Source organism: Thermobia domestica, chromosome 18 (genome assembly GCF_964235325.1).
Source record: "Thermobia domestica chromosome 18, izTheDome1.hap1.1, whole genome shotgun sequence".
Classification (NCBI taxonomy): Eukaryota; Metazoa; Arthropoda; class Insecta; order Zygentoma; family Lepismatidae; genus Thermobia; species Thermobia domestica.
Genome location: NC_137471.1, coordinates 143105130 through 143118758, shown reverse-complemented (window position 1 = coordinate 143118758; position 13629 = coordinate 143105130). Strand labels below are relative to the sequence as shown.

Sequence of the window (13629 nt, the reverse complement as noted above, 5' to 3'; positions counted from 1 at the left end):
CCACTCACTTGCCTTAATCATCGTTCTTCTTAGCCTAAAGGGTATAATCAACGGATGTTAAACTGAAATATTTCATTTTCTCCACAATGTACAGAGGTCGGCTGGGTTGGGAGTCCCGTTCAAGTTAATTTCGCGACAAAGCGTTTCGGAGACAAATGTCATTGTTTAATGTTTAGGTGGCCACACAGAAAAGTGACATTTGAATGACAATACAGTTGGTGGAAAAAAACATTTTATTAGCCCATTGACACGGTATGCCAAACAGGATGCAATTTGCAAGTTGTAAGACACATTATCCTTCACTCCTTCCTCAATAAGTTCCCTTATCTTGCAAAATACGTACGTTTTGACCTCACAATTTTGTCGAGCACCCAAGAAAACTCCCCAGTACCAAAACTGAAGCGTGTATATCAAAAAATGTGGTTACTTCAAACCTTTTTCAAAATCTGTTAAATTTTGAACTTTCAACGCTCATAATTCGAACAAGCTTGCGCTCGAGGGTTTCGCCGGTTGCCTAATTGTTTCATATGTAAAAAGGAGTCAACTAAACATAGTGTCAGTATGAAGACAGAGTAACACCCCACGATCTTCCCTAGTAAGTGAAATTAATTAGTATTTTCCACTAATGAGTTCAGGCAACTATTCGTATATATATGAAAGCTCAAAAAACATATATAAATTATTTTCAAGAATATATAATATTTTACCTAAGCAAAATAAGTTACAGCAAAAATAAATAAAGAAAGAAAAGGAAAGAAGAAAACAGAAAGAACACACATTACATACTTAACGTTCAAAATGATCGTCAAAATAAACTGCCTTTGTATTACACGTGTGCATAATATTTACGTAGAAACAAACAGTTAAAAATTGAAAATCGCTTAGCTGTTTCTTCAAATTATTCTCCCTTTCTCTTCGCTTTCCTTGGTTCTTCGATTTTTTTCTTTGAGTTGGATTCTTCTTTTTTGTATATGATTCCTTCCGTTTCCGCATTTTCCACTTTTATTATTTATAATAGTTTTGTCACATTTCACAGGTTCCGCCTCTGGACTTGAAACGCTAACAAGGAATTACTCTACTACTGTGACTGCAACAGTAGACATGCAAGTTTGGCAACGAAGCATTATGGCTTCCTACGCAAGCATGAGATTTAGCCGCTAAAACTATTTCCGTAAACATAGAATTATATTTGGGTAAAATGTAAAACATAACACGAAAAATGGTCATATAATATCGATATTCCGTAACGAGATAACTACTTATAAAATAATTTATGCTTGTAAGTAAAAATTTCATAAAATTGAGCACAGAAGTAGCAAAATCTAACAGCAAGCGCCATCTTGCGTACTCATCTTAAAACTCACCAGTTTTCCTCTTATATGTTATTTTTTTAGATAACAGAATACATAATCACAGGAAATAGTATCTTATGTTGTAGCTGACGCGTAACTCTATTTTATAGTGCAATATTTATAATATGTGCCATTTCTTTACGAGTTGGTTAAGGCAATGAACTAATGCTTACACTGACTTCCGGGTAGTGATCCACCTTAATTTGCTGGCATTGCATTTTCCGGTACTTTCGGTTTTCCAGTATTCAACAGTCATTGAATTTTTCTTTTTGATTTCAAGTAACTTATGCTATTTCTCGGTTCTATTAATATTTAGCGTCCATTTCATAGTCCGCATCACACGAATTGCCGCGTGGCGTAAGTAATCTCACAGTGCTGTTACTAAACTTGCACTGAGGGAGGAATATAATCATCCGTAAATGATTTAGTTCTTATTTGTGGATATTTATTGATGATTAGATTCATTACTGAAGATTTAGTAACAGCGCACTGAGTGCTTATTGGCTGATGCGACACGCCAATTCGGGAGACGCGGACTATAGTACCAATATTGTATGAAACTTCCACCTACTGGTTATATGCTGGGTAATAACAACTTTTGTTCCTACCAGAAATAAACCGATCTTTCGCACAGCAGGCGCATACGCTAACTTCAATGTATCTAGAGAGCTCATATAGGATGTAATCGGGCACATAACCAGTTATGTTGTTATAGTTTAGCACAAATCTACCTTAAATTAACAAAGGAACAAACGTATTACGTGAGTGTTTACAGTGAATGTTTCCTTCTGCACCTACGAAATTCCCCCGAGAGACTTTTCCGATAGGACTCCTGTAGAGTAGAGAAATCGCCTTCGCAGTATTTCTGTCGCTCTCAGGGATTTTTTTTTTAAATTCCTCGCCTTAGAGTCAATTACTGCAATGGCATATTAAAACTGTGAGAGCTAATCACATTATTCGGAGTGATCGAACATTTGCAGAGTGCAAATACGTGTACAGAAATATTTCAAATTAAAATATAGTTTATGTTTTCCTCCATACCTCCACAGAATTATCAACCATGGATTTCAGTAATCGTAATTTAGATACTGCACACTGCACGAGTGCTACTTACTGTTTTGTTGGGGTTCTTATTCGATAGCGATGTGCATATTATCTTACAGTAGATATGAGGAAAAGCATCTGTGGTGATGTCAAACTCCTAGTTTGAAAGAGAAAGTTAATGAAAGTGCCTATAACCTTTTTGATGCAGAGTTTTTACATATTTCAAACGATTAGGTCAATTTTTGCATACTATACAACAAAACTACTATGAGCAAACTATCCTTATTCACTTTCTAAAATTTATTTCAACGCAACTGATTGTACAAAATGTAGGATACTTTCAGATATGTAATTAGTAGGGAGATCTCAGGAAAACATATCTGACAAAAAATTCGCACTCTGTAAAGAAAAATTTGATTTCTTCTTTACGTATATTGCACGTAAATATAGTACGTACAATAAAGTACACGTGCTCCCTTTTTCCATTTGTCTCGTTGATCTTCCATTTTTTGTCAACTTTATACTATACGTAATGAAGTTTCTAGTATTGATATACTCTTCATACGGAAAATAAGAGGAAACATAAACCTTCCCAGCGATGTATGATACATAGTTTGATTTCTTAATTTCTAGGTTTTGATATCTAATTATTTTCATATAAGAAAATGTTTCTGTTTAGATAACGGGGACCAAATCTTTCCAATCTAAACAAACCTAATACTAACAGAAGGGTAGCATTCAGTATCTCACCCAAGTCCATTGACGGGTTCCAGGGCCGGCACCTTGAACTATAGTTCGCCCTTGAAAAAAATTACATTTAAGGGTATACTCACCATCGCTGACGGGCGTGCTCCCCATGGATGCTCCCCTCGAGTTCCATGCTGCGCTTTAGCTCTAATTCGATTAGATAGCATTCGTGCTTTTATACGGGACCTAAAACAAGTTGGTCCGCGTTTTATGCATTGTAGTTTTTATGCCATACGTTCATACGGTATTTATACTAATCAAAATTGCAAATAACGAACCGTAATCACTACTGAGTGTTCTAGAGTCACTACCAAGTTAGTTGGTAAAAAAAACTAAATAATACCCTTAACAGAAAATCGAGAAAATCTATATTTCTTTTTCGAATCTACGAAAAGACTGACCTACGTAAACTAAACATCAGGCTAGGAAAAAGAACCAGCGTTCTTAACAGTACCTCTCCGTCGTGTTTCCTCTATTATCGTTTGTGCGAATATGCAGAATCGATTAATATTTTAGAACGTTGGTGTGGCTGTTGTAGCTTCTGTAGAGATCCCATATCATTGTGGTGTATGCACTATCGTTACCTTGTTATAAAATAGCTTAACGTTACACGTTGACAAACAATAATGCATCAAGTTAGTCCCTCCCCTTTCACTAAATAAGAACCAAGGAACAACAGAATACCAGGATATGGAATCTCCATTTCATCAACTAACATAGAAGGCGTATGTGCAAATACAAGACAAACACTATTGTGCAAAACACATTAACCAAATTGTGCTAGATGGCTACTAAAAAGCACGAATGATATCTTATCAAGTGAGGGCAGAAGCGCAGCAAGATAGCCCGAGCTGAAAAGAGGGGCGCGTCCGCGACCTTGGGTATGCGAGTGTACGAAGATTTATGGAGTATGTTTAGTAGAAGCAGTCCAGAAGCACGTAAAAAACACAAAATTTACATGAGAAATGAATGCTGCAAGTACTTAGACGTAACATATCTCAACCAAATCTTACCTAACCTAACCTGAACTAATCTAAACTTAATATTAGTAGAAATAGGCAAAATTCTTTCATTTTTTTTTGGTAAATTATGCGGGACCGCTACATTTATATAACATAAAATAACCGAACCTACTCTAACCTAACCGAATGTGACCAGAAATTACAAAATTTGTAACATTTTTTTAAAGAAAAGAGCTTGACCCCTTCTGCTACACATAGACCAGATTTATTTCCAAATTTAATTTCTGCATGCACGGAGATTCCATAGTATCCTTGTATTGTGTGTATTCTTTGGTCTATATTTAGTGGGAAGGGGTTACTTGGTCCATTTTTGGTTACCAACATGTAATGTTACCACTTTCTCGTAATAAGGTGTCTTGTCTTGAATAGTGATGGGTAAATTCCCGGGAAGATATTTTTTGGGAATATTCCCTGGGAATATTCCCGGGAAGATTCCCAAAATGGAAATTTTCCCGGGAATTTATGTACAATTACAAAGAAAATTGCATTCTATTAATATATTAGGATTTCAAAGGTAATTCGTTGTATAATCACAGTATATTTATTACTGTTGTCTCCAGAGGGTTCTCTAAAATGTATGCTTTGAACGGTATTTGTTATTTGATTATATTTAGAAAGTACGCATAAATGTAAATATATTTACAATATGCTTCATGCAAGTAAACACATTGGAAAAACATTTGGTATGGACAACATTTGATATAAAATCATACTTTTACACAGCTAAACAGTTTAAATTTATTTGTAAGTGGATTCTGTAAAAACTTGACTCTGCTACTGATACTATAAAGGTATTAAATTTTTAAATGTCATAAACAAATTAGCTGGGTAACTGCTAGAATGCAAACGTAGTGTGTCGAAAAATTCGTAAGGTTGTCAGTGTATGTTTGACATGCATACAAAATGTTGAATTGAGGTACACTATACTTTCTTAGTGTGTTCTTACTGTGTTATTAAATCTCTAATTTAAGAAGATGAGCCATTTTGAATAATATACACGCTGTTACAAATATTCGCCAACAACGCTTGGTACAGTGAAACCTGTCTATGTTGGCCACCATTGGTTCCATCGAAAAGTGGCCAACGTAGACAGGTGGCCAACTTAAAGAAAATAAGTGTGATTTGTGTATTTTTAGAATAGGATTTCTAGTATTACTTGATTGTAAAATTTTAATAAGCAGTGGCACGACAGCTACTTATAAATAATGTATATAGAGTAATCATAAAAATATACAGTACTAGAAAATATTACTATAGTATGCAAGAGCGCCGATTTCTCTGTAAATTTGGGGGGGGGGAGCATTCAGATGCAGAAGGTATATATATGAAGATTTTAAGACAAATTGCACTCAAATTATACCAAATATTGTATACTCATAAATAAAATAGGGGCCACATGAGCTTAGGGGGGCCCAGGCCCCTCCGTCCCCCCAGGATCGGCGCTCTTGATAGTATGTTTAATATATATGCGTACCTTTCTCTTCCTGAAAACTAATCTGGTACATTGGATTATTCGGATTGAAAACACAATAACACAAACAACCATGAAATAGAAGTGTATGTACGCAGTTTATTGAAATTGATATTATAGCACACTGAGTTTTTCAGATTGAAAACAAGAAAAGCTAAGTTATAAATTGAGAAATTCATATGCAATTTAATTGACTTCTTTTCAGTTGTTACTGAATGGTGGTTCATTCTAGACATATTTGCTTTATTCTTTTTGGCAGATATGCACATTCTAATATTGTAGTTAAATATCTCTTGTTAATGAGCTAGAAGTGTTTACCTCGGAGCAAAATGTTTTGAGAAAATCTTGAGGGAATTCATATCTCAAACCCTCCGCTCCCTTTTGACATGCAGTCAGGTGCCAATAAATGACAATTGAGCTTTAACCTTGAGAATTTTCCGGAATTACTAAAGCTTCCCACTGATGAAAGGAGACAATATAGCTAATGGTTTTACCAAAACAGACAGGGTAAACAAATACGTACAACCATTTCCTGAATTCCTGTACGTGCCTTTTCTTATTCACATCTTCCTTCACCACCTTTTTATGAGGGTAGTGTTCTGGCCATTGACCTCCAAGAACAAATCGTACGAATCTATGCTTCTTTGTGTCCAGTCACAAATACAGAACATCTGCCTCTCATATGGGAATTCGAAAGAGTTAAGAAAAATAACAAAACTGTATTTTTCGTGGCCAAGATACGCAGGTAAATTGATCATTATCATCATAGGGTAAACATTGCTTCAGTGTGGCCAACTTCCAAGATAGACAGGTGGCCAACTTATAGAGTAGTAAGTAACGAATGTCTTATGGGGAAATGCAGGTTCAAGACGAACTAGGCCAAGATAAGCAGGTGGCCAACTTAGAGAGGTGGCCAAGTTGACAGGTTTCACTGTACATGAATATACACGCAAAAAGAAGCACACAAATTCTAATGAACACAGGTCCGGAAACATCGGTACTAATGAAAGATCCTGAAAAGGAATCATTATTTTGATATGTAAACATTACAGTTTAAAAGTATAAATATTTGCAACTATATAGATTGCTTTATTCAATATCTGATTCTTCCTCAGAGAGCGATAAGTGCAGGTCAAAATCTGATTCTTCGTATGGGATATCTGAGTCTAGATCACTTTCACTGGTGCCCAATTCGATAGATTCTTCATTATTTTTCGTAGATGTACTTTGAATCATTTCCACCTCTTCACGTGATTTCTCTACATGTTCCTTTTTGGACGTGTCTGACTTATTAAGCAGTTTCCAGTTATATGCCAAGTAAGTAATTTTGCTGCTCTTTCAGTGGTTAAAGGTTTCTTTTCTTAGAGTGAATCCAGGCAAACGTGCTGAAAGTTCTTTCTGTTGCTGCAGACGTGCAAGGAGCGGAAAGAATGCGCACAGCCACTTTTGATAATTCTGAAGTACCGTATAACCCTTCCCACCATAACAGCGGACTTATTGTTTCAGCTGTTGTCCACAAAAACATTTTATTAAACAATCCTTGTTTTGATCTGAAACGTGCGACATCCTCCATGACTGAAATTGTATCTAATTGCATGTTTGAAGCAACATAATGAATAAATTCCATGCCATCGATCGTTTCTCCTGGAGATAAATTGTGTCCTTGTGATGACGGATCCAGGAGTGAAGCTGCGAGATGTATTGGCTTCAAAGCATGTTCCTTTCTCAGTCTCGTTTTCTTAAGCACTTCAGACTGCTCGCTGGTCGACAACGCTGACGAAAGTGCCTCGGAGATCTTGCTTTCAATCTCGTAGAATCCAGTGTAGACAGAATGTATACATGAATCATTCGATTCTAATTTAAAGATCCAGGTCACAATAGGTTTCAAAATTGTAATTAAACTTTCGATCTTACTCCAAAATGATGTATCATCGAGTAACATTGCTCTCATTTCCTTAGGTAAGACTTTGGTTGCTTGTTCTTCAACAGCCAACGTTTGTAGGCTGCATTTGCAAGTAATCATGCTTTCAAGACATGAAAGACAACTGCCTCAACGACTTTTACTTGGTAGTTTCAGAGAAACATTACACTTTTTGTCTTTGTTTATCTTAACTAATGTTGCGTTAAGAAGATGCACATAACGTATTTTCTTTACAATTTTTGTTACATTTTCCATTAGTTGCGCTGCAGTATGAGATTTCAGAACATCACTACAGAGTAAATGCAAGGTGTGAGAAAAGCATCCTAGCGGAACAATATGTGGGTAACTTGTTTGTACCAATTTCAGTGCTTTCTGCATATTTGAAGCATTATCAGCAATTATTACAAAAAATTTTGAGGGTTCATACTTTTGAAGAACCGATATTATTTTTTCTTTTAAGAACTCAGATGTCTGCGTATGGTCTTCAGTGTTCACAAAGTCCACAAAAACAGGTTCGGGTTTCGTGACAATAAAATTAACAATACCTTCGTTTCGCACATTGCTCCATCCATCCAACTGCAGATTTAAGTTTCTTGCTTCTTGAAGTTGCAGATTTAATTGTGACTGCATGTCTTCATATTCACCATCAAGGTAAGTGTTAGCCAATGCTCTCCTTGTTGGTAGTTTATACGATGGTCACATTTTCTTGAAGAAATCGATCCAAAATGGATGTTCAACTATGGAGAGCGGTGCTCCACTAATATATATCGCTTTAGCCAGCATCTTGTTCAGATTTTCCTACAAAGGAAGAAATGCGGTTAAGTCATTTTGTAAGAGAACGAGCGGAATATATCGTGAATATACTTTTCATACTACTTTTTTTTTTTTTTACAATATCGTTTATCGTACCACGATTCAACAAAACAGCAAAATTTAACCTAAAAAAATCATGGCAAATAATTTATGAAGTATTCCTTGTCAAAATACTTCTGAGAAACTGTTTACTACCAACTACGATGGAATATGACTTATTTATGAAATCCCGAAAACTGAGATAATTAACTCACGTTTTATTGGTTCGACTATTCATGAAACGGGTAACTGATTGCAGAAAATAGTTTTCTTTTATATTTTTCCTTTTCGTTCTATGTTCACGAATGCCAGGAAAATGTAAATTTCTACTATTTTGGGTTTTATTAAAAAGTTGAGGATAGGAATGAAATACGTTATTGGGATGCTTAATCGATTGTAGAAAAGTGATTCTCAGTTCCTGCTGTATGACGATCACAGCTAAAACCGGAAATGGGTGCAGATTAGGAATACGGGGTCACTTTTTATTTATATTTACAGGTACAAGCGTTAATTCAGATAGAACGAATAATGTTTAGCAAAACTTATTTACAGACGCAGAGTCATCCGTGAACATAGATACAGCCTTAAGAATTAGCTTCACTGCTATGGAAATCAACAAAAGGGACGCCATTCTAGTGTTGAAAACTCATCTACAAGGTAAGTAAATTATGCCGTAGCTCGAGGGGCGACTCTGAACTTAACCCGTTATCTAAATCATTGCGTGGATAATTTATCTATTCCCCTGTCTTGAATATTTTCAGCTCATAACACACAATCATCTCAGAACTCAGGAATCCTGACCGAGAGTGAGGATATGATATAGGCCCATGCGCCTATCGCCTACAGAAGATAACGTTGCTTGAGAGAAGATACTTACGTTTTCGTTTGAATCCATAGCGTCGATAAAGGATTCTAGAGAACGTATTTTGGAAGCCTTTTCTCTCTTCTCCTCTGCTGGCAATGATAAGGAAGATGAAGGTCTAATGGAAAGTGAATGACGTTCACCTGTTAAAGGACTTTCAGGGAAAATATCACTTTCCTCTATTCCTATAATTTCCGTACTCAGGCAAGTACTACTCGTTCCTGCTCCTTTAATAGTACCAGTATTTATTTCTCCAGAATCTCCACACGAAACAGCTTTCCTCATTTTCGATGGGCATCTTAAACATTTTGAGATATGTCTCACCATTTTATCAGCATTTGCCCATACATATTTATGTCCACAATATTTGCAAGATACTGAGTTATCTTTAGAATTTTGCATGTAATATTGCCACACACGACCTTTCTTCCTACCCATTTCTCGGAATTTCGTGCGTTAATACACATGTAAGAAAAGCCTGAGTACCTATTCAGAAACTGCAAGTCAGAGATAGCAGACAGACAAAGTTTACTACTAACGGTGGTCCGGGGTGTATTGATAGTACTTCACCACTATCTCTACAGAATTTCTAAATTGTTTTACAAACTGGTTCCTCTTCAATTGTAAATTACTATTTTGCTACTTTCTAGTGCTAATGGAAATGAAAATTAAAAAAAAACTAGTTATATAAGGTAGTCAACTAATTATATTTTTAAACCTCCAAATTACTTAAAACGTAAAAGTAAATGATAATAAATGAAAATAAAGTAATTGGTCATATCGTTCTTATAATTTGGAGAGTAAAGTAAAGAAATGGAAATAAATTCCTTCCCGGGCCAGGGAAAAAACCCGGGAATATTCCCATTTTTAAATTCCTTCCCACCGGGAATATTCCCACTGCCCATCACTAGTCTTGAATTGTCGTATGACTATTATCAGTCAAATAGGTAGGTGCACCAGCTTACTAGTCATATGTGCTACAAATGCTAAATTGTCAAATGTGTACCTCAAATATAGGATTTATGATTCAAAAACAAAATAGAATATAATACAGGACACAATCGGGAGAAAAGGACACATGTCAGGAAAATAGCCAAAGTCAGAAAAGGTCAAAATCGGAAAAGAAGTTCAGACAGGGAAATAGGGCGAAAAGCTAAGATGAATAGGGCAAAAAATTAAGGTAAGTGGGCAGGGCCGGATTTAGCATTTTGGCGCCCCTAGGCCCAATAATTTTTCCCGCCCTCTAGTCTGGTTAAAGTAACTTTCCTAAAAACCTTTATTAAAAAATTATATCAGGCCTATATGTTAATTGCTTAAACACCACTCCACGATGCAATTTTATCATTGCAAGTTTTTTGAGGAATTTACTTGGTTCTGGGCTTAACAAAATACCGTTAATGTATTAACAAAAGATTGGTGAATTTTGCCAACAATTATTTCTTCCAATGAACTTTAAAATCAGAATGCTCTATTTGCCTGATTTTTTAATCAATTCAAAAAAAAGTTAAGTTATGGCTATTTATTTTTATTTCTATTATAGATATTTTTAATTTTTTTTCTCGGCCGTGCGCCCCCTGGGAGCTTGCGCCCATAGGCCCGGGCCTATTGGGAAATCCGGCCCTGTAAGTGGGAAGTGTAAAATGAAAAAGGAAAGCGTATAAAAAAGAAGGGGATGTATCTACGTGTAAATGTAACAGAAAATGTAAGTGTAGTGTAGGTGTATACAAGTCCCACTTAGCCTTCTTCCTCACGGAGCACCACCAGACACGGGACACCCACTACAACAGCCACTGCCGAACTCCCCTAATAAGGTGTCGATAACACGTACAACATCAGAATCATACAAGTTTTTCAGGTATGCTACTATAGCCATATCAGCATTGTAAACTATTATATACATATAAATTCATGTGCGCACATTTTCTTTTCTTCTTCTCCAAAAACTTACAGTTAAACAAATAAGTGGCTCAGAGAAACATCCTGTAGGTAACTAGTACACAATTGTTTTATGTATATCTCAAAGGAGAATTTTTGAAATTAAAACCAAATTTTTGTTTGATTGTTTGTAGAAGCGACACATGTTATAGAGACGCAAAAGAACGGTGCCACTGTCTTGAGAAAGACTTATCGGCAATTTACAAAGGTAATTAAACGTCTAAAATGTAATGATATGGCTAGTGAAAAATGAAAAAAAGTAATAAGATGAGTACAAAGGTATATGACATGCATGGGCAGTGATTAGAGGGGCAAGGGGGCAGTTGCCCCCACGTTTTTGAAATTACCCATTAATGTATATAGTTCCATTTGGAAATATAAAGTTTTGTAGGTATTATTGCTTCATAGAATCAAAATGATGCAACATAATATTAGTCGTTCCATGAGTACGTATTGGTTGTCTTCCCGTGGAATTAAGAAAGCTACAGGAATTGCGTTTGAACTGCCACTAAAAATGGCCCAAAAATTAACCTACTGGAGCACCTCGATTCGAGCGTACTTTAATTTCTTCTTGCAAGGACTCGATATGTTAGCCGCTCTGGAACTAATTGAGATAACATTTCGCAAGAAAAGAAGTCCTTCACAAGTTATTCTTTAATTCTACAAAAATCAACAGTTCCTAAAATGTATTTTCTTCTTTCTCATAATAAGGAATATTTTGATTTGATTTTTTTCAGTTTAACATCCTGTTCAGCAGCGTAGTTATATCAGACGTGGACTTAATGATCGACGTGGAGTCCAAACCACGTGAGCTTCCCCCGGGAATCGAGCCCGGGTCTCCCAGGTCAAAGGCGTGTACGCTAACCTCTTAGCCACAAAGGAGCTCAGTAATGAATATTAATTTTGCAGTGTAATATAAAAGTTTAGGGGTGTACATATACAGTTTTGTATATACAATTAAATTTAGTAAATTTAGAATAATTCTAGGATTTAGGATTATTTTGTATAACTGAAATGTGGAGTGGCTCTAAGTATTGCTGAGTTTTGATATATTCCAAGAAAGTGAAAACTGTACTTAATGGCAGCGAACATGTTTCGGAAACCTGCAAAAGTATTTCTTTAAATGTCGTAGCATATGCTTGTAGTATTCACTGTCATTCTAAGAGTAATAGCACATATAACAGCATGCGTGGAATTAAAAGTTCATTAATTCCCAGTTATTCATTAATTCCCAGTTTCAATATAACTTCTGCAAAACAAGCCTCATTATTCATTACTATGATTATTTGATTAATATTATCCTTTCTGATTATTTGTTTTTCAAATTTGTTATTAAATAGGCCCCTAATCTGATCACACAATTTTCGAGACAGGTATTCATGAGCAAGAAATCAAATCTCTTCTTACACCTTCGTTGTTTAAGAGTACAAGGTAGGGTATCTACTTGAGTTGCTCTTGTCAATTTACTTAATAGAATATGAAACAAGATATACGGTATTTTAACTGAAAAAGACAGTATCCTAATAGTTATACAACCTCTCGTCAAACAAAGTGTTATAAGCAATCAGTAAAACTACCATTTATATCAAATATTCAGATCATGTCTTGTCCCCCCACTTTTAACGTCCAACCACCGCCACTGATGACATGTATAAAGTAATAAGCGTGATAAAGTAAAAAATACGTGAAAAAAAAATAATGTCACAATCGGGAAAAAGACAAATCAGGAGAGAAGTATGACACAATAGGGTAATGGTCAAAATCGCGATTGAAGTTCGAACAGTTAAAGAAGGCTGAAGGCCAAGATGGACAGGGCAAAAGGTAGAGAAAAGTGGGAGTGTAAAATGAATGGAAAAAAGTGTTGAAAAAAGAAGGAAATGTATGAACGTGTAAATAGAAAAAAAAGTGAAAGTGTAATGTATATGTGTAGAAAGGCTCACTCAACTCTCGTCCTTACAGAGCACACAAAACACGATGCACCCGCCGTAACGACCACTGACGAACTCCAACCAAATTCTTCAATTCGAACAATGTTCTTCACAAACAATCTCTGAGGAAACGGGGTCCAGCGTTGCAGACACACCTCGGAATTATTCCAAACCCTGATCGAAATTATGCTAGATTCGGTGAAATTATGCTAGATCCTCATAATTACTAATTCAGGAGTTTTTTAAAAAAGCAAATCTCTAAAATTAAAAATAGCAACTCAAAATGTAGAAAAGCCTTTCTATTTTCCCCGTTCTTGTTAACTGCTAAGAAAAATAAAGAAGGAAAAATTAATGAATGCAAAATGTTTGTTTACATGTTTTTTAATAAAAAATGACCTCCCAGTCAAAGCTTTAGAAAACCCTGGGTGGAGATTTAAAAAATGCATCTCTTGGGTTGACTGGGTTAAACACGTGGCGAAAGGCCTTTGGTTCACC

General features: G+C 35.7%; 1 protein-coding gene across 2 annotated transcripts in view; it reads right to left on the bottom strand.

The window, feature by feature from the left end:
- Positions 1-9856, bottom strand: part of LOC145674978 (uncharacterized) — a 61483-nt gene extending 51627 nt beyond the window's left edge. The window contains exons 1-2 of one of the 2 annotated variants that reach the window (XM_081745301.1): positions 9287-9856; positions 7002-8355 (exon numbers count right to left, since the gene is read on the bottom strand). In XM_081745301.1, coding sequence (XP_081601427.1) covers positions 8254-8355; positions 9287-9709 — 525 coding nt within the window. In that variant the 5' untranslated portion in view covers positions 9710-9856 and the 3' untranslated portion in view covers positions 7002-8253. Of the gene's footprint in view, positions 1-7001; positions 8356-9286 lie in introns of those variants that run through there. The other variant, XM_081745299.1, reaches the window with a different exon arrangement.
- Positions 9857-13629: the final 3773 nt, after the last annotated feature.